We start from the raw sequence: 25,950 nt of genomic DNA, 5'->3' as shown, positions 1-25,950 counted from the left end.
ACGAACGAACGAATGTTCGCTAGTGGTATGGACGGGGACCGTACGATAGAACCGCACGAGAAGACCTGACACATTTCTTGGCGAACGCCTTTGATGTACCGACTCGAAACGGATGGTCGAGCGAACGAACCAACGAACGGCCGCATGCCTTCGGTCCCCGTCCAAATATACCGCACTTTCATTCGTTCGTTCGTTCGGATAATGAATACGCACATTAAATGTGCGTATTCATTATCCGAACGAACGAATGTTCGCTAGTGGTATGGACGGGGACCGTACGATAGAACCGCACGAGAAGACCGGAGGCATTTGTTGGCGAACGCCTTTGATGTACCGACTCGAAACGGATGGTCCAGCGAACGAACGAACGAAGCGCCGCATGCGTTCGGTCCCCGTCTAAATATACCGTACTTTCATTCGTTCGTTCGTTCGGATAATGAATACGCACCTTAACATGTATGAAGACAACATAATTTAAAGGTTATAGCTTTATCCACGAAAGTATACAGGTTATTTCGCGAAACTGGTTTATTTAAAGTTTGGTAGGATTTAATTTTGACACAAATTTGAATATTTGAAGTTTTCACATTTCTGGTGTAACTAGGTGGCTGTCAATTGGTTTCTTTTAAATAGAATACCCCCCATATTTTTGAATTCTACATGAAATTGCATACATAATTATACCACATGTACCAAAGTTTAAAGTCTCTCAAACAAGTCAGGTAAGATTCGACAGACGACATCCAAAAAATGACAGACAATAACTGTAACTGTCAGGTGCACAGAGACTATAGAATATAGACGTTTATATAAAAAAATACATTTTCTTTTGAAAGATAATTAAGTATTTTTCAGCATCAACGCATATTTTTCATAAATGTATGTTGCTCATCTTTTAAAAAATATTTTAAAGTGGATTTTCATGCATCCGTCATCCGTCATCCGTTGAGCGGTCATTGAGTTTTGTGGCCACTTTTCGTCTGAAAATTTTTGACCTCTATCCGTCAACGGAAAAAATTTAAAATAAATTTAACTTTTCGTATGATAATATATTTTTCCAAATTTGATCTAACCTTACTTTTTTGTTGACATATTTGTGGCTCACCCCTATAACTTTTTTATTTTTTTAGATAAAAAAACGAGATTTGGTACGTTAGTATATGACATAAATTAGGATTGATTGACGTGTTCAATTGTTTTCGGTTACTTCCTGTCACCGGAAATGAATACAACTTTTGATTTTTAAATGGCACCCTCGGTATTTTTTTACTTTATTCAATAGAAAATTACATTCTGAATAGAATGACAGATCATATGTCAATTTTTGACATTTTCACTTAATAAAAAATCGTATTTTAAATTTTAATCTAGAGTGCCATAACTATGTTAAAAACACTAATGTTTAATCAAGGAGCCTTGGAAAAATATATTTGATAGTCTAATGTTTTTAGCGTCTTGTCCTGACCGGTTAAAAGATGCCCAAATAGTATTTTTAATCATATCTCAATTTTTTCAAATATAATGAGGGTGGCTCATTAGCATATTTGCAAAAAGTATTTTTTTACGAATAATTTGATACCACACACTTGGTATTTGAATCAATTTTTCGTCATGAACCGCATATTATAATTTCAAATATATGCTCAATGATAATATGCTCAAATGTGAAAAGTTGACATATATGTCATACTATTCAGAATGTAATTTTCTATCGAATAAAGTAAAAAAATACCCAGGGTGCCATTTAAAAATCAAAAGTTGTAGACAAAAGTTATGAACCCCTTTTAAGACGCACCCGGTATATAATTTCACTAGAAAAAAAAAGAACAATGGGAAATAACCTTAAATTTGAATCTAAATTAAATCCTAAAAACTTTTAACAAACCATTTGCATGAAAAATCCTGTATATGATCTAAAATCAAGACATTTATTAGAAAGTTTTAGTCAGATTCTTTCGAGCTTTCACTAATAGGTTCGTCTTTTAAAGGTTTAGGCGAAGTAGACGTCCGCGTGATCCAAGAATCGAGAGTCTGATTGTTTACGCTTTTATTAAATTTCCTGTAAGTTTTCCTAGGCTCGGGAGCCTTAAAATTCGACAACGGCTTAGCAGATTTATCCTCCTCGATACCGTTATCCAAATTCACCGATATATTCTCTTTTGGCGTTTCGATTTCGTCACAACCGTCAACAGAGTCATTGTTTTCGACTAGAGCGGAACTACTGTCATTTTCAAGCGTTGCCAAACCGTTCGATTCCGTAACTTCCAGTAAAGAATTCAGTTTTTCTTCGTTAATTTGGTTAGAGGTTTCTAAAGCGTCAGTGTGATTGTTAGATTCGGGAATTTTATAATGTCCATCTGCTATGATATCGTTTAAAACTATCTTACATATTTTATTTGGTGAAGAATTTTCCACCGGTTCTGTTAAGTTTTCATCAACCTCATCATGGTGGTTTGTTATAACCGTACTTTCAACTAAATCTGTATGAACTATATCATCATCTTCATCAGGAAGAGATGAAATAACTGAATCCGTATCTTTTTCAGATACTTCTTCAGAATTATCTACCAATCTAGGTCGACCTCGTTTCCGAACTTTTTTAACACTGTCTTCTTCAGAAAGTTTGGTTTCGTCATCCGACAAAGATTTTCTTCGTTTTGAAGTCCTTTTATGTTCTAGTAATTCTTTACCGGTACAGTTAATTTTGGCATTTTTGACAGGTTTGACGCCCGGAAGGATTGGGCTAATGTCTAAGGTCCACAGATTTATAGCTACGGTACCTCTGGAACGCGTTCTAGGCGAATTATGATCCACAAAGTTATTTAAACTTGAACCTTTTAAGTCTGATAGAGCCAGATCAGATTCTGAATTGTTACTGTCCATTGAAGATTCATTACTTTCGAAATTATTTGAAATAGCACTGTCTTCTTTAAGATCCTCTTTCAACGTAACTTCTTCATCTTCTATTTTTGGTGTGTTAAAACTATTAGGAACTCTTTTAGGTCTTTGCGATATAGAAATTTTGTTCTGAATTTTCCGTTTGAGGCGTTTCTTTTTGACGAGCGCTTTGCTAGACCTGTTTAATTTTTTAGTTTTTGTGCTAACCTGGTTGGTGGCGTCCTCGCGAGTGTAGGTGATGATTTCGCTCTCCTGTTCCAGTTCTTTGGCTCTTCGTTCCTCCTCTTCGCGCATGGCTGCCATCCGGTTCTGTTCCCATTCGCGTTTCTGTTCTTCGATCTGTCTTTCAGCAGCGGCCAGTTGTTCGGCTGACCAGGCGGATTCCGTCTGTTCGATGAACTTCATCGCGTACTTTTCGATTGGCGACAGCTGAAACAAAAAATAATGTTTTAATATCTTGGATTTATGCAAAGTGTACAAATCAGGACTTGTGCTGCGTGAGATAGTTACATAAAGACTGTCAAAATTTCAATCTATAACGCCATAGCTGTATTATAACCATTAATTTTTAATCAAGAAGCCATCTAATGTTTTTCGGGTCTTTTTAAAGATATCCAAATCATATTTTTAATCATAACTCAAGTTTTTTCAAATAGAACGAGGGTGCCTTCTCCAAATACGCTAATGGCATAATTTGGAGAAGGCTTTTTTACAAATAATTTAGTACCACATACTTGGTATTTCGAGTCAAATTGTCGTTAGATTGAAGATTGTGGCACTCTAGATTGACATTTAAAATACTATTTAAGCGACACTGTCCAAAGTTGACATATGACAATGTCATTCTATTTAGAATGCAATTTTCTATAAAATTCTGCACGAAAGTATAGTCATTTCCGGAGAAACAAAAAGTGAACAAAACTAACTGAATATGTCAATTAATCCTCGCTTATGTCATATACTGAATATACCAAATCTCATTATTTTATATGCAAAAATAAAAAAGTTGGAAAGGAGAGCCACTTTTGAAAAACACCCGGTATGTTAATATTATACCTACAAGACAATAAATATGTTTCAGAAAACAGTTAAGACCTTGGAATTGTAAAATTAATTCTTTTGATAAATTGTATAAATCAAATTAAAATGTAATTGAAAATAATAGATAATTAATTACCTTTTCAATGATGTTATTGATTTCCTGTTCTGCTTTACTGATTTCCGGTTCTTTTTCAGGCTCTTGATCCAAAGGAATGTTTTCATCAAACTCTGCCAAATCAGCTACAGCTTCAGCCTTAGCTGTTCTAGCAGCCTGCCAAAAAATATTTTGAATGAATAACTTAACTACCAAATTTTTTTTTCTTAAATATTTTTAGTTTAAGGAGAAAAATTATATAACAATAAACATTATACCTGAACGTCTTGGTCATCTTCACAAGCCGCCAGAGCATTTTCCAGAGCACCAATAGCGGATTTTTCGTCGCCTTGCGGCGTTGCCGGTTCACTAACTACAACTTTCTCTTTCCGGCTATCTAGGATTTCCGACATTCTTTGTGCTGCAGATTCCACGCTGTTATCGATAGTAAACAGGTCTTGAATTGTCGTCTGCAAAAGAAAAAAATATATATTTATTTAAAAAAAATTGTAAATAAATAAAAACAAAAAGGACTTACGCTTTTGAAATAGGCTGTTGTAAAGTTACCACCCTCAATGGCTAGATCTCCTAACAATCTCTTTTGATTGGCTTTCTTGAGAATGTTCTCTTCTATGGTCCTTTCACTAACCAATCTATAAACAAAGAAAAGAGACATTTTAACGTACAGGAAATATAAATTATTTCCTAAAATAAAGAAGACTTGCTCATGTCAGTAACATTCAATCTTTACTACTTAGAAACGAAAATAGTAAGCTTGGAAAAGGTACTCTTTTATTTTCTTCCATATAGAAATGAGTGATTAAATATCAGATCATTAAACACTTTTCTAGGAAGTTTTCCTAATAAAAAAAAATATAGAAAATGTCACTGAATAAAAAAATTAAGGAAGAGGGCAAATACCGTATAATCGAAAAAAAAACGGTGTCAAAGACGGTCAATCTCTACGTCACTAACGGAGTCAATCTCTAGACGTCATTAAGTAAAAACTGACATAAAACTTTTAAAAAATTGACACTAATAATTATAGAAAGATTAAAAAAAGGATAGAACTTTTCCAGTCACACAAACCTATTTCTAAAAAATATTTTTTTCTCGAATTATTAACGATGATCATTCCCCAGCCGTCTTTTACGCCGTTTTTTCGATTGTATGATATTTCATGAATGATTAGATGATAAACGTGATTGTGCAAATTAAGTAATTTATTTAACATAAGCTCCTTCATTAGTCTTTTTATTCAATGATTAAAAAGAATTAATACATATTAAATAGAAAATAAGACATTAAATTTAAAAAAAAGTGCATGTATAAATATTTAGACCAAATATTTAATATTTTTTCTTCTATTACTCAGATGTACGTTATGCTTTCTCATTGTTTGTACACATCAATTAAATGATATTGCAAAAAAAAACAGTAATTGAATGACTCATTATTTACCAGTGTTATCACCTTGAAAAAATATAGACTGCAAATAAATTTATTTTTATATAAATAACAGATATCAAGTAAAAATGTATATTTGAATTATTCCGAATCTTAATTTGAGGGCAGAAAATTGTTTTGAAATAGTGACGTTAAATATTAAAAAAATCACATTTTCTACAAAACCCTGTAGTATTTAAACTAAATTTGACATGAAACGTTATAGACTATACAGCATACAGCTGACAATTCATTTTCTTAAAACACGTAACGTTAAAATACAAAAACAAACACGTACAGTAAAGAAAAATATAGGACGAAAATATCAAGAGATAATTTCATAGAGTTGATAATTTGTATTTTATTATTGCATTAACGTAGAAAATAACGAAATATTATATGATTGACATAACATTTAATAATTTTCAATTTTTTTCTCTAAAAATAATAAACGTATAGTAAGTTCAAAAAATAAACTCCTATGTCATTTATTAAAAATTAACAATGATTTTTTCAATCGTATAGTAAACTGCGTCAACTAAAATTGACTGACCTGTAAATATGGACGTCCCTGGTCTGACCAATCCTGTGACAACGGTCTTGAGCCTGAGCGTCCATGGTTGGGTTCCAGTCTGAATCGTAAAAAATAACTGTATCTGCACCGGTGAGGTTCACACCCACACCACCAGATCGCGTTGACAAAATAAAGACGAATATCCGTTTGTCTCCATTGAATCGTTCCATCAGCACCTAAAAGAATGTAAGAACATGTTATTAACAGAAATTAATTTATTTGTTGTTTAGTAATCTAAACAGCTAATATTTTTCATAATTCTTAAACCAAAAATAATTTTTTACAATTTCAGTATGTACTTTTTGCTAAATCAATCAGCATATACCGAAAATATTTCGGTATATTACTCACCCCTATAACTTTTTTATTTGTCTAGATAAAATAACGAAATTTAGTATGTTAGTATATGACATAAATTAGGATTGATTGAAGTATTTAACTGATTTTGGTCACTTCCTGTTTCACAGGAAATGACTACAACTTTTGCTTTTTAAATGGCACCCTCGGTATTTTTCTACTTTATTCGATAGAAAATGAAAACTTTTGATATTTTCACTTTAAAAACAATCGTTGTTTAAATTTAAATCTAGAGTGCCATAGCTGTGTTAAAAATACTACTTTTTAATTACCAAATTGTATTTTTAATCATATCTCAATTTCAAATGGAATGGGGTGGCTTATTAGCAGGGTTGGCATGATTTAAATCATGATTTAAATCGTGATTTAAATCATGTGATTTTTTTAATTTTAATCATGTGATTTAAATCAAAAGAAATATTTTATTGAAACTTTATAATAAATCAAAAAATAACTGTAAAAGTTATAAAAATGTGTCCTAGAAAACTATAAAAAATATTTCTATAACAGATATAACTGATCATAAATCGAAAATAATTGTAAACGTTATAAAACTATATAAAAATAACTATTCATCAATTTAATTGTTGGACCGATTTTTGAACTAATTTCGTGTGAATTCATTAGACCGCTAAACGCAGAGATTTTAAAATTTATGTATAAGTGACAAAAATTCGCTGTTCGAAAGTTCGAATACATATCATTCGCAAAGTCTAATGCAGAACTAGGTTCTTCTTATATAGAACCTATACCTTCATTCTCGAGATTCTACAATCGTTGTCAGAAAATATGTTTTATATTTTTTTTTGACACGGTTGTATGTTTCCAAATTCCTACCGACATTTTGATCGACAGTAAGTACTTTACACTTTGACATTCTCAACTTATAGACTATTTCCAAACAATAATGTAGTGTATTGTTTTATTAGAAGCAAAAATTATACTTTTTTTGACGATGCTGTACCTTTGAAGGACCATCGTAAAGCTATTCCTACGTTACAGGGAGGCATAAAAAGTACATGTTTAATCCGAATAGAACATACTATTTTTTTTAAATATAACAAATATTTTTTAATCAATTTCAAACATTGCAAATAATGTAAACAGTAATCGATCAACAATTTGTACACTCGTTGAATTTGATACTTATATCAGTTTAATAATATATTTTTGTACTTTTGAGTAGTGATGGGTTGTTATTTAACTATCTGTTATTTTATAACAATTATTTATAAATAACATAACGCAACCGTTACTACTTCTAAAAAATAACAGATATAAAATAACGACAGGTAGAGATCGGCCGCTCGTAAAACGAAAAACGAAGTCGGCGCTCTGCACCGTCACGAAATTCTATGCTGCTCGAAGCAATTCCAAAAAACAACTAGTATGGATGGAAAACATGTTATTTCGTCAACCATCGATACAGGCGGCGAGACAACGGACAACGGAGTGGGGAATGCGTTCGGCGAACGTAGCTGCTTCGGTCGATATCGCTTAAAAATAATAGGATATAAAGGAAGCAGGTTAGGATATAAAAAAAGCTTAGGATATAAAAGAAGCAGGTTTTTTGAAACAGTTGCGGGCATAACGCCTGGCGGTCGAGATAACAGGAGTGGGAAAGGAAAGCTGCTGCATCGGTCGATTGTCGATGGAGGCTCGCAACGGGTTGGAGAAGCAGTCATTTTAGACACGTTGTTTTTCAACCTGTTATGAGCATAACAGGGCGGTGGTCGAGATAATTGGAGTGGGAAAGGAACGCTGCTGCATCGGTCGATTGTCGATGGAGGTTCGAAACAGTTTGGAGAATAACGCATCAGTTATTTTAGATAGTACATTGTTTTTCAACCTGTTACGAGCATAACGGGCGGAGGTCGAGATATTATGGCGCTGTATGTTTCAGTACTTACTTATTAAGTTTCAATATTTAGGTCTTTATTTATTCAGAAAAATTTTCAGAATAATATTTTAAGATTTTTTAAAAATGTATACAGGGTGTTTTGAAAAATCTGGTGATTGATTAATCACGATCCTGCTTAAAGCCCTTGACGTAAAAAGCTGATTTTTGGAAAACGGATTGACTTTAGGGTGTAGAGGTTCAATAAGAAGGGATTTTTCGAAACTCGAATTCTAAGGGGGTGAAACTACCCTCAAATATTAGAATATTTTTTATTTAAAAACCGGTGAGTATATTTTATTATGTTGTTTTACATATATTCAGATTTTTAAAAAATATATACAGGGTGTTTCATAAAATATGACCATTGAGTAATCACTATTCTGCTTAAACTGCTTGACGTTTAAAGCTGATTTTTAGCAAACGGATTGACTGTGGGGTTGAGGTTCGATAAGGAGGGGTTTCTCGAATCTCAAATTCCAACAGGGTGAAAACGCCCCTCAAATATTACAATATTTGTTATTTAAAAAACGGTTAGTCTTTCGACTAACAGGGAAAACGCCTGGACACGCATAATTTATTTTGTTTTTTAACATATGTTGACATTTTTTCAAAAATCATACAGGGTATTCCAAAAAGCTGAGTAATTGATTAACCACGATTCTGTTTAAACTGCTCGACGTTTAAAGCTTATTTTTGGCACATGTGAGAAAATTTTATCCAGTCTGTATGTTAATTGAAATTCTTGTTTTGCTTTATCATCACCATTAGAAATTATTAATTCGACACGAACGAAGTCGCGGGTACACGCTAGTTTAAGTGTAAAATAAATTCGAACTCTAGTGTGTAGTTGGTTTACTTATGAAGAATATACTACACATTTTCTTATATTGTTATTTTTTGACCGCAAATGGTAAAATCATAACTAAGAGCTTCTCGCCCGTCGAGTAAGATGCACCCTGTACACTGCTACTCAATTCAGGATCTACACGGATCGTGGGGCAGGGCGTAGGTAGATCGGAATGTATAGGTATAGACGGGTGGCGGAATTTTGGCTTTTTTATATCGCAATTTGTAAACAGCGCTTATTTGTAAACAACCACCGTTTTTAGAGAGGTATTTTAGATAACAATCGATATTTAGAAATGTTTTGACACCCTGGAAATATTACCACCGAGCACGTCATTGTTGCAATTTGCAACTGCGTTAATACGCCTGGCGGTGACCGCCTCATACTTTCAGATATTTAGCAGTAAAATAAAGAAACCTGTTATTTTTAAGCTGTTATTTTAAGCTGTTTTTTATAAATAACTATAACAGTTTCAACTGTTATCTAAAAATAACAGTTTTGCCCATCACTACTTTTGAGCTTAGGCGTAACGGGCGTAACAGTGCTTTATTTTTATGTCTAGGTGTTTAAATGACAAAAATTCATACTTTTGAGACGTTTGAAAAAAAAAATTCTTTTGATCTGAAGCGAACGACTTTTTTTGCGGAATATATTGGTGACCGATGTGGAAAAATGATACGCCCCGTAGAATTATTAATGTTATCGGTATCGGGGTATAGATTTAGCCATTTAGGATAGGACTTTAATTGGAAATAAGTCTAGTCATTTAGAAATCCGATTTAAATATTGTTTTGAATTAAAATCAAAAAAATCTGTTTAAATCAAAAAAATCTGATTTTTTTGATTTTTTAAAAAAAAATCATGATTTTTTCCAACCCTGCTTATTAGCATATTTGGAAAAAACATTTTTTACGAATAATTTGGTACCACACACTTGGTATTTCGAGTTAAATTATCATTATGAACCGCATGTTACAATATCAAATAAACCATATGAGAAAATGTCAAAGTTGACATATGACATGTCATTCTCACTGTTGCTAACTTAGCGGTTTTCCCGCTAATCTAGCGGTTTACTAATTTTTGAATAAAATTTAAGTAAAATTCAATAAATATACCAATATAAACTAATATATATCTAAAAAACCATTTTTTATAAAAATTTGCCTCAATAATCGCATAATAATCATATATTCTTATAGTAGGTACCTAGGCCTATAATCTAAGTCGCATTAATTTTGTCTCAGGTGATGAAAGCCATAATAAAAGGTTCAAAATAGGCGAAAAAGTACAATTTCAGGTTCAATATGGCTCCTAGCGCATTCTAGCAGTTTTTAATATGCTAGTAGTAATCTAGCGGGTATCCAATTTCCAGAGTTGACAACCCTGGTCATTCTATTCAGAGTGTCATTTTCTATTGAATAAAGTAAAAAAAGAATACCGAGGATGTCATTTAAAAATCAAAAGTTGTAGTCATTTCCGGTGAAACAAGAAGTGACGAACATTGACGTATTCAATTGTTTTTTATACAATTGAATACGTCAATCAATCCGAATTTATGTCATATACTAGCATACCAAATCTCGTTTTTTTTAACTGAAACCATAAAAAAGTTAGGGCTGAACCACTTTTGACAAGAACCAGGGATATGTATATGACATATATTGACTTTTTTTCAATTATACTGTTTTTTTTTCTCAGGTAAGATTTCGACAGACGATGACAGAAGAAAAGTAGATGACGTCCCATACCAATCTATTTATTTTACTAAAATAAGTTTCTAATAATTTTTAAGTTAACGATGGATGGGTTTAAATATAAATTCGTCATGCGTCGTCACCTGTTGTTTTTAACCAGTTTTATTGGTTTATTTCATAAATGACAGATCGTATTTCAATTTTATTGGTTTGACGGAACGATGAACGACAAACGGACGCCGATGCGTATGAACTCGCCTTTAGATTTTTGACGTTTGTCAAAGTCTTGCGAAATTATAGGTTATAATTTTGTGACAACTTTTGTCAAATACCCTGCGTTTTGGAAGATGATGCATTTTGATTCGTGTTATTACGTGTGTTTTATGGTTAATACTCGCTGCGCAGGCAGAAAGTCTTATACAGATACACCAATAAAGTTACTATCAATAAAGTTCGTATACCACCTCGTCGTAGATAAGTGCATCTCGAATATGGTAGAAGGACCACTCTCTAAACACATACTAAACTGGAGTAGCTGTAAAATATCGACATCACACGACAGATAAATAATGGATTTTAGTACTGCAGAAAAATAATGTCAAAAGGTACTGGTTTAAAGAAAATAAGATTAAAGTTAATTAATCAACCTGTGAGGTATAAAATTTGGTAAGTGTTATTATTAATAAAATAGTTTGTTTTATTTATGTTGTTTTATTTATTCCTGCGGAATATTACAAATTTGTATTTGTACATAAGTTATATTGATAAATATAATCATAAATGCGGGAAGTTTCATAAAGCTTGAAAGTAAGAAATAGTTCTTTTTTATATTTTTTGGTATGTGGTGTCTTGTTTTTGTTTGTTTTGTATTAACACATACCGTTTTTTATTAAATAAAATAACTCGATAACATTTTTTCTGTTTTATACAGTTTTTTTCACAATATTTTGAAGTTACTTGTCAGTCAAATTTTAAATACATATATTAATTTCCTGCTATGCGTTCCAGTTGTACCAGCTTATTTCTTTGTAAAATAAAATAAACTACTATGAAATTAAAATGACAGACACATCTATCACTGTCAAGGATCTTCTCGTTGGACAGACTATATTAATGTTGCTCAAATTTAAGGATCTCATATGTATAAGAAAATCAATAAAATATTTTTCGCTCGCACGTCATCAAAATATTTGACGAATGAACATCGCAATGATGTCACGGCTACTTTCTTTTACTAATATTCTTACCTGTCGTTGATCAACCTTCGTTGTACCATCCAGCCTCAAATAAATATGCCCGTGGAAGTTCAAGAATGCTTCCAACACATCCAACATCTTGGTCATCTGAGTAAATAGCAAAACGCGATGATTTTCCGTTTTCAGATGTCGAAGAAGTTTGTCCAAAGTCTGCAGTTTTCCACAGTCATATTGAATAAGTCGTGGATCGGGGAATTGGGTGACCATGGCTGAAGCAATATGATGCAAGGGCGTTGCCGGTTTGGAGAATAATCGCTGAATGAGTTGTTTTTCTTCTTTGCGCATCCAGTACTCGCTAGGAGGCGGATGCCAGACCCTGATTTCCGTTTCGTGCGCTTTGACTGCAGGTACATAAAATATAAACCTGAAAACAAGAAGTTATATGAGTGATCTCCCATTCAAACGGGAATCTTTTTAGGTCCCATACTAGAGTTCTGAGCTAAAAAATACACAGGTATACTTGCGAATACCATTTCTATTGCCCTGTGAAAATAACCTCTATGTGCATTTTACTTTTTATAATAATTTTCACGTTTAGGTTGTTCTGTTGTCATGAAATGATTCTGCCCTTGATTTTTATTTACTGCCACTTAAAACTGATGCTACAATTTCACTATCATGGGTATTCTTCACAGATACCATGTCAAATAAGGAAATAAGACCACCGTATAGCGACAATTCTGTCTTTCCATTCATTTTTTTTAAGTAATAAAGCACACAATTATAATTAAAAAGGGCGCCCAGACACTTCAGTTATTTTGCTCAGTTTTAACTGTAGAAAGCACGGGTAAGCAACTTCCACACACTCTCTAATTTTAGTAATTTCATTTTATCTAAGCCATAGTAAAGAACAATGGATTCAAGTAACAACCTGCTAGCAGTGGCGGCGGTAAAAAACATAATCCAGGAAAGAAATAGAAGATGATCCAATACGCCAAAAAAATATATAAAGAACTGCTTGCGCCACTAGCTTGATTCTAACTGGGCGGTTTATGTCGATACCAAATACATTTAAATAAAATATACGACGGCCTCCCCATAAGAGCAATGAGAGGATTTACGTCCCAGTATTGAAGGAGGACAGAAAATCGAGTCGAATGGTTTTAAGACATAGGTTCATCCTTGTTTAGTCAAACCTCCTGCAAACCAAGGATAGACTTATGTAGGAAATGCATTGAAATTCTATAGCCATCCTTCAATATCGGGACAGGAATTTAAGCGGTACCCTCCGTATACGTTATTTTAAACGTATTTGGTCGATACACTATCGGGTGGGGACAGATATTGAACGAATGGGCAAAGTTAGACTGGACACACACTGACATTATTAACTGAACAGTTCTACCGTTCGGTAAAAACCGCGCAAAATAACTAAAGCGTGTGAGGGGGTCTTTAATTGTAAATTAAGTAACAGTTAAAAATCGCAAGACCGTGAATTAGCAGTATTCTACTTGATAGCAGAAAAAAGAGAGGAAATTGATATTTTTTAAATGCCGAAAATATATTTGATCACTTACCTATCACAAATATCTTTTAATTGCTGGATACGCCTCTCCGGACTGTACAGAGTGTCGCACAGGAAGCTGGTCGTCTCGTCCACGTTTTTGGAAAACAGGGCGTTCAAACAATTTATGTAACCCCCGGACCAGGGGGCGTCCTTATTTGGCTTGAAAATTTTTATCACGTCTTGAAAGTCCTTTCCATATAAGGGAAGAGCTGAGCAGCGTCGTTCATTGACCCGCCTCATCAGCTGCATTCTCCTTTTATAATCTGCTCTGGATATGTCCTAAATAATGATATATTGTTGTGACAGATTAAACACATAAATAAAATATAAGAATACTATTCGATACTAGAAAACTAAGACACAGAATTACCCAAAAAATCTCTTAAAGGAGATAAAACTATTTACGTTTTATCCTGATCAAACATCAACAAGTTTTCAACAAAAATTGATGATGACAAATTTCTGCAGATTGCCTTAGATCTACGGTTTGTGTTTTAAAACCAAGTGTTATTATTGTTAATAATCGTTTTTGAGCACCTATAGAAAAGGCATACTAAATATAAGTGTAGGTGATTCCTTTTAGTTAAAATACATAGAACATAGATTATACTTTTGAAATTATTTTTAGTTTTCTGATTAAATTAAAACTTATTAGGGAAGTAACTGTGAGAACGCTGCTTCGGGAAGATTGGTTTTTATGGTTACAGTTTTACGATGTTTTTACTATGAATAGTAATGGAACATTATGGATGTTTAGAGTATTTTTAAATATCTAAAATGGTTTGCAAATGCTTAGTTTGCAAAAAGGTGGACTATACTAGTCCCAAATTGATATTTCAGGCGTAAGTGACATTACGTATTTTTTAGCTTTCACAGTGGTGTACCTAATTTAAGGTAGATTTAAAAAAAAAACATTAAAAATAAAATTATACCTATACAACTTTTTATGAACTTCACATCATGAATTCCCATGTACTATAACTCTAATAGAGAAATAATTATTATGTTACATTACATTATACCGGGTGGTGCATCGTCGTTGAAAACATGGAAATCCCATGCAAATTTTGAAATGTCCAAATATTGGCTCCCCTGCTACTAGTGGTATATAGGTTTTTAAAGGCCTGCCTATGCTGAATACACATGCCAAATTTGATCAATTTTGGAAAAGCCAATTTTAAGTAACTTAAGAAAAACTGCAACTATTTTTAAATTAAAACTGAACAGGTAACAATGAAAAAGCAAGCAAATGCCAACACACCTTAAGTTGTCATCCTATAATTTTGATGTCAAATTTTATTTTCCAAATGTTAGGATTTTGTCTATACATTATGATTTTGCCTTTGCGTATACCGGGTGCGTCTCAAAAGTGGCTCACCCCTATAACTTTTTTATTTTTGCAGATAAATAAACGAGATTTGGTATGTTAGTATATGACATAAATTAGGATTGATTGGTGTATTCATTTGTTTTTGGTCACATGGCACCCTCGGTATTTTTTTACTTTATTCAATAAAAAATGACATTCTGAATAGAATGACAACTGTCAACTGTTGACATTCTCGCTTAATAAAAAAATTGTATTTTAAAATTCAATCTAAAGTGCCATGGCTATGTTAAAAACACTAATTCTTCACCAAGGAGCCTTGGAAAAATAGATTTGATCGTCTAATGTTTTTAGTGTGTTGTCCTGGCCAGTTAGAAAATGCTTAAATCGTATTTTTAATCATATCTCAAATTTTTTCAAATGGAACGAGGGTGGTCATTAGCATGTTTGGAAAAAGCATTTTTTTACGAATAATTTGATACCACACTTGGTATTTCAAGTCAAATTTTCGTTACGAACCGCAAGTTATAATTTCAAATAAACCATATGCAAAAATGTCAAAAGTTGACATATGATATGTCATTCTATTCAGAGTGACATTCTCTATTGAATAAAGTAAAAAAATATCGGACGTGCTTTAAAAATCAAAAGTTGTAGTCATTTCCGGTAAAACCGGAAGTGACCGAAAACAATTGAATACGTCCAATCAATCCTAATTTATGTCATATACTAACATACCAAATCTCGTTTTTTTAACTAAAAAAATAAAAAAGTTATAGGGGTGAGCCACTTTTGAGACGCACCTGGTATAGGCATATACCCAAATTTTACTAATCTAAACGTTGCTTATCTAACCCCACTGCCCATCACTACTTTAGTGTATATCTAAATTTTTCTTTAATAAAACTCTGAACTTTTTTTCTGGATTTTAAGAAAGTTGGTTGGTGATGAAAGCAAAAATAAAAAAAAATAGTTACTTACCGCCACGCCACTCCTTTTCTCATCCTTTTTCCACCGAACATCTAAATTGTTTTGTTTTGAATAAAGTTGTCCTAAAAAATTCGAACTGACCGGCCTGAGGCCGTCCTCCACTTTGGCCAGTATCGAGGCAGTTGAGTTCTACAAGACAGAGCGTCAGATCAAATGTTAGTCCCAGGTGGAAGTAAGATAAAGACGCGTTCTACTTTACCTACCGAGGTTGAAGTGGTTGTGCCGGTCGTGACCGAGTTCAGCTGGAACTTGACATAGGCTTTGGTGATGGATTTGGCGTTGCCCGAAGCCGAGATCGGTTGTTTGGATAAGAACGTCAGTTTTTGACCACCTAAAAGTTACCGAAAGGTTAGAATTATAAATAAAAAATGCCTAATTCTCTCTTTCCCGCCAATCCAAAATTTTACTTTTACCCCTCCCCTTGTACTATCCTATATTTTAATATCCTATATTACATAATCCTATATTTTCATAGCGTGCACGCCATGAAGATATATGACAAATGCACGTCAAAATGCTACCACGGCTTCTTTTTATACATTGACTTTTGACCAGTGTCAAATAAAATGTGTAATCTTGTCCCCGATTTTTTACTTATTTTAGAAATTCTATGCAAATATATTTTTTTCTATCTACATTATTACTTTGTCTATGATTACACAAAAAAATCTAATTAAATGAAGTTATTAGCAAGATTTCTGAATGAAAGGTGAGAAAAGTGCTAATTAGTTAACATTAGTCCACTTTTTGTGAGATTCTACTCTCAGTCATAAAACTTAAGCAACAATATCAATTTTTACCTCTCTAATGCAGGTTAACAGCAAAAGAAACTCGACACTTTCCTTTTAAAAATAATTGAGAAGAGATGAAATACGTTGCTGATTCCTACTATACCGGGTGCGTCTCAAAAGTGGCTCACCCCTATAACTTTTTTATTTTTTCAGTTAGAAAAACGAGATTTGGTATGTTAGTATATGACATAAATTATGATTTATTGACGTATTCAATTGTTTTCGGTCACTTCCTGTTTCACCGGAACTGACCACAATTTTTGATTTTTAAGTGACAGCCTAGGAATTTTTTTACTTTATTCGATAAAAAATAATACTCTGAATAGAATGACATACATATCATATGTCAACTTTTGACATTTTCGAAAATGGTTTATTTGAAACTGTAACAAGTGGTTCATAACGACAATTGGAGTTGAAATACCAAGTGTGTGGTATCAAATTATTTGTAAAAAAATGCTTTTTCCAAATATGCTAATGAGCCACACTCGTTCCATTTGAAAAAATTGAGATATGATTAAAAATACGATTTGGGTATCTTTTAGATGGCCAGGACAAGACACTAAAAACATTAAAGATCAAATCTATTTTTCCAAGGCTCCTTGATTATAAATTAGTATTTTTAACATACCCATGGCACTCTAGATTGAACTTTAAAATACAAATTTTTATTAAGCGAGAATGTCAAAAGTTGACATATGATATGGCATTCTATTCAGAATGTCATTTTCTATCAAATAAAGTAACAAAATACCGAGGGTGCCATTTAAAAATCAAAAGTTGTAGTAATTTCCGATGAAACAGGAAGAAATCCAATCCTGATTTATATCCTATACTAACATACCAAATCTCGTTTATCTGAAAAAAAATAAAATAAAAAAGTTATAGGGGTGAGCCACTTTTGAGACGCACCCGGTATATGTAGTGATTTTGGCATTGTATTGCGAGAAAATGACAGTTTTAACTAAAGAAAACGAAGATTTAATTTCAAGGAAAATTGGGAATAAAAAGGAAAATGACAAATATCAAATTTGCAAAAAAAATCAACTGGAATCATTTGCCATGACTACCAACACAAAGCCTTTTTTATCAGTCAATTTCAAAAGGAAAAAAATGCGTTGTAAGTTTCAAAAGAATTCTTATTTATGAAAAATTTAATTTGATAATATTTTCGACCTCTCTTTCTCTCCTTCGAACATTTTTTAAAAAACAAAATGTTTAAAACAATTCTAACTAGTCCTCACCTGCTGATGTTGATGTCACCGGAATATTTCCCGTTATATTAGGATTTGATGTTAACAACAGGTGTTTCCCCGTCGAAGTCTGCACTAACTGAGCAAAACTAGCAGATAACTTATCGGCAGGCTTCAAAACTGAAGATACGTTTATTGGTGCTCCTACTTGCACTTGTCCACCAGCTTGAGATATATTTACCAAAGGAATAGCTGGCAAAAAAAAACAACATTAGTAAACATAGCACTTTGAGATAACAAAAACAAATCATTGTCAAAAAATATCAGACAAATGCCTCCGGACATCATTTTGAGAAAACCTCTTGTCAAGAATCGGTTAAGATTATCATCATAAGTATCATACACTGTAATTATCTTACATATAATGTGGTTTCAAATAAATTAAAAAAAAATGAATCATTAATAATAAAAAATTAGATGGTAAAATGATGTATAATATCGTGTTTTTTAGAATAATAATTTTAATGTTCATATTAAACATTCTTGCAAACAATAAAAGTGATCTGTTGTTACTAAACAAATATTTATACAGGATAAAATTCTCAGTTCATATGGTAATTGAAGCGAGGGAACATTTTCAGAACTAAAAATAAAACCTTAGAAATGAAAATCTAAAATTACCAAAAAAGCATAACAAATTCCAATCACATTCTCCTATATGTAAATGTTAATATCCTAAAGTACCGCATGATCGAAGAAAAAAAACGGAGTCACAGTAACCTTTTAAATGACAGTCGATGATAATTTGCAAAGTGTATACATTTGCTGTCCTCCTCCTTTCACGCAGTTGAGCAGCTCTGAACTCTTCAAGAACGCGATACTCTCACTCCATTCAATTGAGTCATAGAGTTCCAGAACTGTTCTGCGCCATATGGAGGCACCAGGCTATCGCGCCCCGCTCCTTTCAGAACCGTTCTCGAGTAGCCCCAGGGCGTAAAGCCCGGAACTCGAAGTTCGCGAATGGAGGACAGCAATTGTATACATTAAACATGACAGTCAAAGAAAAATCATTTCAACTACATATTTCCATTTAAATATTCATTTTTGAGAAGTTTTTTTGGAAATTTTTAATATACTGTTTTTTTTGACAGATGATGACAAAAAAGGCAAATGACGTCCATACCAATCCATGTATTTCACTAAACAACGTCTTTTCTAATTACTGTCCTCCATTCACGCAGTTGTGCAGCTCTGAACTGTTTAAGAACGCGATACTCTCACTCCATTCAATTGAGTCATAAAGTTCAGAACTGTTCCGCGCCATATGAAGGCACCAGGCTATCGCGCACAGCTCTTTTCAGAACCGTTCTGAGTAGCCCAGGGCGTAAAGCTCTGGAACTTGAAATTCGCGAATGCTGGTGCGCGATAGCCTGGTGCCTTCATGTGGCGCGGAACAGTTCTGAACTTTATGACTCAATTGAATAGAGTGAGAGTGTCGCGTTCTTGAACAGTTCAGAGCTGCACAACTGCATGAATGGAGGACAGTAATCGAGGGAACTATAAATGACGCACGGATGCAGAAGCATGCAGATGAACTCGACTTAAGATTTTTGAAACTTGCCAAACTCTAGTCAAATTGAAGGTTATTTGTGTCATATTGCGTCAAATAACCAGCTAGAAAATGATAAATATTTGTGAAATCGCTTTTGCATTTTGGTTTATGTTATCACGTGTGTTTCGTGTTTTTTTTAAGTTTAGCAGAGGAAAAAATAAGTGTAGAGCCAGAGAGTTGTATTAACGACCAATACAGTTTGGTTTGGTTTACCATCGCATTGGTACTAAAAACTGGAGTAGCTTAAAATAAAGACATAGACATATACACGATAGGTAAATAATAATAGCTTTTAGTACTGTAGAGAGATAAGCTCAAAAGTTACTGGTTTAAAAAATAAGCGTAAAGTTAATTTAACTAACTTTTAAGGTATAAAATTTAGTGTTAATTTCCCGCTTTGCATTCCAATTGCACCAACTTATTTCTTAAAATGACAGACACATAGATCACTGCCAAAGATTTTGTCGTTGGACAAACTATAAATAATAATAGAAAGGGGCCAGTCTATATGACGAGGACGAATATTATGATCGCTTGTTATTACAAAGGACACTATGATAACGATTTTTTCGATTTGTTTGGTTTGTGTAGAATTTCCTTGTCGTGGTTTAGAATCAATTTTTTTCTTATACTAAATGTTTTTTTTTCTCAGGTAAGATTTCGACAGACGATGACAGAAAAAAAGCAGATGACGTCCATACCAATCCATTGATTTAACTAAAAAAAGTTTCTAATATTTTTTAAGTTAACTAGGGATGGGTTTATATATAAATCCGTCATGCGTCATCTCTTGTTTGTAACCAGCTTTATTGGTTTATTTCAAAAATGACAGATCATATTTCAATATTATTGGTTTGACGGAAACATGAACTACAAACGAACGCCGATGCGTGTGAACTCTTCTTAAGATTTTTGAGAGTTGTCAAACTCTTTCCAAATTATACGTTAGAATTTTGTGTCAAATTATGTCAAATAGAAATGATAAATATCTTGCATTTTGGACTGTGTTATTACGTGTTTTTTTTTAATTTAAGTGGAGGAAAACTCGCGGAAAAAATAAGTGTTGACCCATACCATCGTTTACAGTTAATATTCAGTGACCTGAGACCGCCAGAGACAGTTTGCCAGAGAGTTGTAATTAGCCACAAATAAAATTTGTATACTATCTTGTATATGATACCAAAAACTGGAGTATCTGTAAAATAGCAGCACAAGATAGGTAAATAATAATCATATTGAATAATTATATTGATAAATGTAACAATAAATGCAGGAAGTTACTTGAAAAACACGGCTTGAAAGCAGGAAATCTTTTTTATATCTTTTTTTGGTATGTGGTATTTTTTTTAAATACACCCTTGCTTGTTTTGTATCAACACATATTGTAATTGTTTTTAATAAAATAACACGATTAGATTTTTTCAATTTTATAGTTTTTTTTCACAATATTTTGAAGTAATCAATTGTCACGCTCAAATTAATATATTAATTTTCTGCTATACATTCCAATTGTACCAACTTATTTCTTTGTAAAATAAAATAAACTACTTTGAAAATAAAATGACAGACACATCTATCACTGTCAAGGATCTTGTCATTGGACAGACTATATTTATACCCAATTTTAACTTTTTAGAACATCTAATAAAAAAATCAAGCTAAAACTAATGCTTACTTTTAACTATCCCCTGTGTGACTAGCTGCACCCCAGACAGCTTCATTTTCATGTTGGGCTGTGTTGTGACGGTGGTAGTCTTGGTAGGCACCTCCTTTTTATCCTCCTGCTTGATTTCCGTCTTGTCTCGAATTTTCACTTTCATACTTAATTTACTAGGCGGACACAGCGGTTTATGTTCCACGAATTTAATGGAATTTAAGTCTCTTTTCGCCGATTGTCGCATACGGTAACACTGATAGGCTCCCAGGTGCATCTCTAACATTATTAGTAAAAAATTCATACCGTACAAATTGACGTGCTAAAACAAGAAAACAAGTCAATTTTTTGCCTTCTGTTTAAGAAAACAAAAAATAAATTATTTTAAGGAAATATCAGACAAATGCCTCCGGATATCATTTTGAGAAAACCTCGTATCAAGATTCGGTTAAGATTATCATCATAAGTATATTCTGTTTGGTTTTGGTGTATTATTGTTTTACGATTCAAGGAAGATTTCGACAGATAATGACAGAAAAAAAGCAGATGACGTCCATACCAATCCACTTATTTCACTAAACAAAGTTTCTATATTTTTATTTTTAAGTTAACTACAGATGGGTTTAAATATAAATGCGTCATGTATCGTCTCTTGTTTTTAACCAATCTTATTGGTTTATTTCAAAACTAACATATATTAAAGAAAAAGTATGAACTTAAGATTTTTGAAACTTAATATCTTATAATATTAATAAACTCAAAAAATACAATATGATCGAGAAAGCAAAGACGTCAGCGATGGCTATGAAATGAAGATAGCTGTCATTTTATATGTAAAATTGTATGGGGAATGTCATCGAAGGCCAACTTTTTTTCGGCTACACACAAGGCTTGAACAGGTAAAACAATATGTAGGGAAAGTTTTGTTATACCAACCTTAAACACGTCGTACTGCAAAGCTGAATATACAATAGAAGGAATGTGAATTTTAATATTGTCGCACTGAAACGGAGATATGGTAGGCCTGACTTCGAACAAATTCGGATGATTGCACACTTTCCGCAACTGCATAAGAACATTAATTACACTAAGCAAGTTCCCACTGGCTAATGTCTCTCTAGTCCTGAAAAAAAAACAACAAAAAATAATGACATACGCCCTACTAAACAAAGGATTTTTCTTACTTGGCCCTTGACATGTAGTCATCGTACAAAAACCGCTGCCTTTTCGATAACCGACACATAACCACGTGTTCGTATTTCTTGGGCATTTGTTTCTCTACCTCGGACTTTAACCTCCTCAGCAAGAACGGCCTTAGTACTTTATGCAGTCTTTTAATAATACTATCATTGTATTCAGAATTTCCTTCGATCATACCAGTTACTGGATTCGAAAACCACTCCTTGAATTCCCTGTGCGATTGGAACACGTTGGGCATCAAGAAATGCATCAAAGACCATAACTCCATCAAGTTGTTTTGTAAAGGAGTTCCGGTTAATAGGAGCCTCCTCTCAGTTTGGAAATTCAACAACAGTTGCCACCTTTGCGATTTAAAGTTCTTGATGTTTTGAGCTTCATCCAGTATAAGGTATTTCCACTTTTTCCTTCGGAAACTCTGATGGTCTTGAATAACTAACTTATACGACGTTATACAAATGTGAAAGGTGTTTGGCTTGGTCCAACCAGTCCTTTTAAGTTTTCGTTCCTTTTGAGTACCATAGTAAGTCAAAATTTTGAAGGCTGGACACCATTTTTTGCACTCCATCTCCCAATTCAGCATGACCGAAGTCGGAACGACTATGAGATGGGGTCCCCAGTTACTTTTTTCGCAAGCTAAGTGCGCTAAAAGTGCGATGGTTTGAATGGTTTTACCCAAACCCATCTCATCTGCTAGAATACCATTTAATTTTCTCTCGTACATGGTGACAAGCCAGTCCAGACCGATATGTTGGTATTCTCTCAAAGGCAACTTCAGCAGGAAAGGTACGTTCGTCGAGACGGTTGTGGAAGACAGAGTGTTGCCTTTGGGCTGAATACTCTCCGCTATTTTAGCGGCGTCGTTTATCAGGTCGTCTTTTTCGTCAGTCTTTGTCTTTTCTCCCTCGACTTTTTGAGAATCGTCAACTAGAAGTTTTAAGCTTTGGTTTTCAGCCATCGAAGTCTCCATTTCTTCGCCGCTTTCATCGTCGGATTCCGAATTTTCGTCTTCCGACTCCGAATCGGATTTGACTGGTTCTTTGACGCTTTTACTAACACTCGCTTTACTTTTCTTGTCCTCCTTTTCATCGTCGGATTCGTCGGACTCACTGAGTCGGATTTTATCTCGATTCAATAAGTAATTCCGCAAGAAATCGTCTTCGAGAAGGTCATCAAGTTCCAGCTGAGATTCCCGTTGTAGTGCTTCGACTTCCGCCGTTTGTTCCGCAGTTTCTAGAATAGCTTCTTCCTGTTCAATCGTTTCTTCATCGTCTTCTTCGCTTTGTGCATCGGGGTTGAATTCGTCGTCCGAATGATGCCTCGAACTAGACTTCGGCGATATATTCGTTGAGGGTACTTCGACGGCAGACTTATTCATCCCTTCCGCTAACAGTTGTGAGTATTTCTCCGTTTGATCGACGATGAAACTGAGTTGTTGGTCTAAAGCCTTCTTCCTTTTCTCTTCTAGAATCGTATTTTGTTTGTATTCGACCAGTTTTTCGACGTTGCCCCAAAAGACCTTGATTTCTTTGGCGCAAAACGCCGCTATCCGACGGAGATGTTGTTCCTGAGCTTTTTCAGCTTTCTGAGCCGCTAAAGCTTTGTCCTGGAAATATTTCTGCACCATTCTGGCACATTTCTTGGCAGCGGCTTTCTTCCACTTTCTTTCCTGCGCGAAATCGGCCGCTAACCAAACCATTTCCTCCAGTAAAAAGTCCCAATGGGCTTTCGTCCTGGACATCTCCTGCACTTTAGGCAACCGTTTTTCAGACCACAGACCATCTTTTTGTAGGTCTGATATCCTCTGAACTACGTAAGCCTCTTGTTTAGCTTTTTCCACAATTTGTTCTTGGCTATTGACGGAGGTGGATAAAGATTTCGCTGGAACTGGTGTTACAGGTTCAGGGGTTGACGGAACAACCGTGGTGGTTGTAGTGGGTGTACTGGGCGTGTGATGGTTCACGTTAGGTAGCAAACCAGGGAGGGAGGTAACTTCGGTAGCTGAAGGAGTGCTTGGGGTAGTTTGGGGGATTGTGACACTGGATAGTTCTTCAGACACGTCTTTAGGATCTATAGCGTGTTCTTTCATGTACGCTAAATAAGCTTGCGTTTTGGGTCTTTTCGCGTACTGATACAGATCCAATATATTACCTCCAGCTCCTAAGTAGAACGATTCAACCAAATGTTCTGCATACTTCTCTTTGACGAACTTTGACCTCACTATCATATGATTCATTACTCGTTGGTATTTCACTGAAAACGAATCTTTCTTTTCTGGGGTCGTTGATGATACCCGTTTGATCCCGCCGCGAGGATGAGATACAACCGATTGCGTCGTATTTGAGCTGGAATCATTGTTTTGATACAAATGCAATTTGACGTTCGAGTTCCCCCGAGACTTCAGTACGTTCACTATAGATTGATTCGTTAAACTAGGTCTTAAAGATGATGATGTTTGCTGTCCTCTTGAAGGACTTATGTTAATAATTCGAGTCACTCCTCCCTGCACGCTAGTTATACTACCTCCAGCACTGATCTATAGAAAATTGCATGCATAAATTTAAGCGAAACAAAAATATGAATTTAAATCTACCTGGGCTAAAGCCGGCACTGTTCCGTGGGGCTGAGAAGTGGCCAAAACGTACTGCCCACCTCCGACTTGCGTTAATCTCATCGTTGTAGGGCGCTCTGCCGTTGCCCGAAGGCTTTGGCTGTCTCGCGGGGGCAGAGCACCCTGCCCTGCCCCCGGAGTATCATCACTCATCACTGATTACTCTGAAAATCAAAAATATGCCCTCAGAAAATCGAGAACCAAAAATCTAATTTTTTATCCAATGGAATATTTTAATTTCAGACAAATGCCTCGATTGTTATCATAACTGAAAGGTAACGAATGGATTTAACCTTTCATCAAATTTTTTAATCATCATCTATAAATTTATTTACAATCCTTTTTGAGGCTGTTATTTATTCTATTTGATAAGTTTTAGTAAATTTTCATCAGTTTCTATGATAAATAAAAAATCATAGTTGCTTATGTTTTCCGCTTTATAATAAGTCTAATTTTTATGATGTTGCGATTCTTTATATTTAAAGCTGAAAGTTCTGTTTACCTAATATTCCCTACAATTACACAGATAAATTATAAAATATACAAAACAATTTTTACAAATTTTTGTAATTAATTATCGGTCTAAACTTTTAATTTTTATGGCGTTTATGTTTTACTTCATTATTTACTAAAAAAAATTAAATACTTCTTTTTAATTGTGTAAATAGACAATTAGAAAAACAATCCAACCACTGAATGAGTCGCTATGACGTAATTTTGAATTTAAAATTGAAAATCCCGCTCTTTTTTCCAAATTCTTTGAACGCCTCAATAATTCATAATTAATTAATTTCCAAAGAAAATTTTCATCCTGCTACATAAACAGTGCGCGAAAAAAGCTCAAATACGTCAGCGGATGTTAAACAGGCCAAATATACAAATCAATATATAAACGAATATAGAAGTTAAAAATATTGCGAAAATTTCATAAAATGTATGTGAAACTGCAGTAAATTAC

At 33.9% G+C, this 25,950-nt stretch overlaps 1 protein-coding gene across 1 annotated transcript in view; it reads right to left on the bottom strand.

The window, feature by feature from the left end:
• The window catches only part of LOC115886756 (helicase domino), a 38,359-nt gene that overhangs the window by 12,029 nt on the left and 380 nt on the right, over positions 1–25,950 (bottom strand). The window contains exons 2-15 of the mRNA XM_030906035.1: positions 24,975–25,156; positions 22,369–24,917; positions 22,121–22,307; positions 21,206–21,506; positions 17,970–18,170; positions 16,138–16,265; positions 15,926–16,063; positions 13,628–13,896; positions 12,102–12,474; positions 6,033–6,229; positions 4,572–4,686; positions 4,312–4,503; positions 4,076–4,210; positions 3,106–3,327 (exon numbers count right to left, since the gene is read on the bottom strand). Coding sequence (XP_030761895.1) covers positions 3,106–3,327; positions 4,076–4,210; positions 4,312–4,503; positions 4,572–4,686; positions 6,033–6,229; positions 12,102–12,474; positions 13,628–13,896; positions 15,926–16,063; positions 16,138–16,265; positions 17,970–18,170; positions 21,206–21,506; positions 22,121–22,307; positions 22,369–24,917; positions 24,975–25,145 — 5,178 coding nt within the window. The 5' untranslated portion in view covers positions 25,146–25,156. The remainder of the gene's footprint in view (positions 1–3,105; positions 3,328–4,075; positions 4,211–4,311; positions 4,504–4,571; positions 4,687–6,032; positions 6,230–12,101; positions 12,475–13,627; positions 13,897–15,925; positions 16,064–16,137; positions 16,266–17,969; positions 18,171–21,205; positions 21,507–22,120; positions 22,308–22,368; positions 24,918–24,974; positions 25,157–25,950) is intronic.

Source organism: Sitophilus oryzae, unplaced genomic scaffold, assembly GCF_002938485.1.
Source record: "Sitophilus oryzae breed Bouriz unplaced genomic scaffold, Soryzae_2.0 scaffold_496_pilon_pilon, whole genome shotgun sequence".
In the NCBI taxonomy this organism is placed as follows: domain Eukaryota; kingdom Metazoa; phylum Arthropoda; class Insecta; order Coleoptera; family Curculionidae; genus Sitophilus; species Sitophilus oryzae.
The sequence above is the reverse complement of the archived record's forward strand: the minus strand, read 5'-3'. Positions and strand labels throughout refer to the sequence as shown.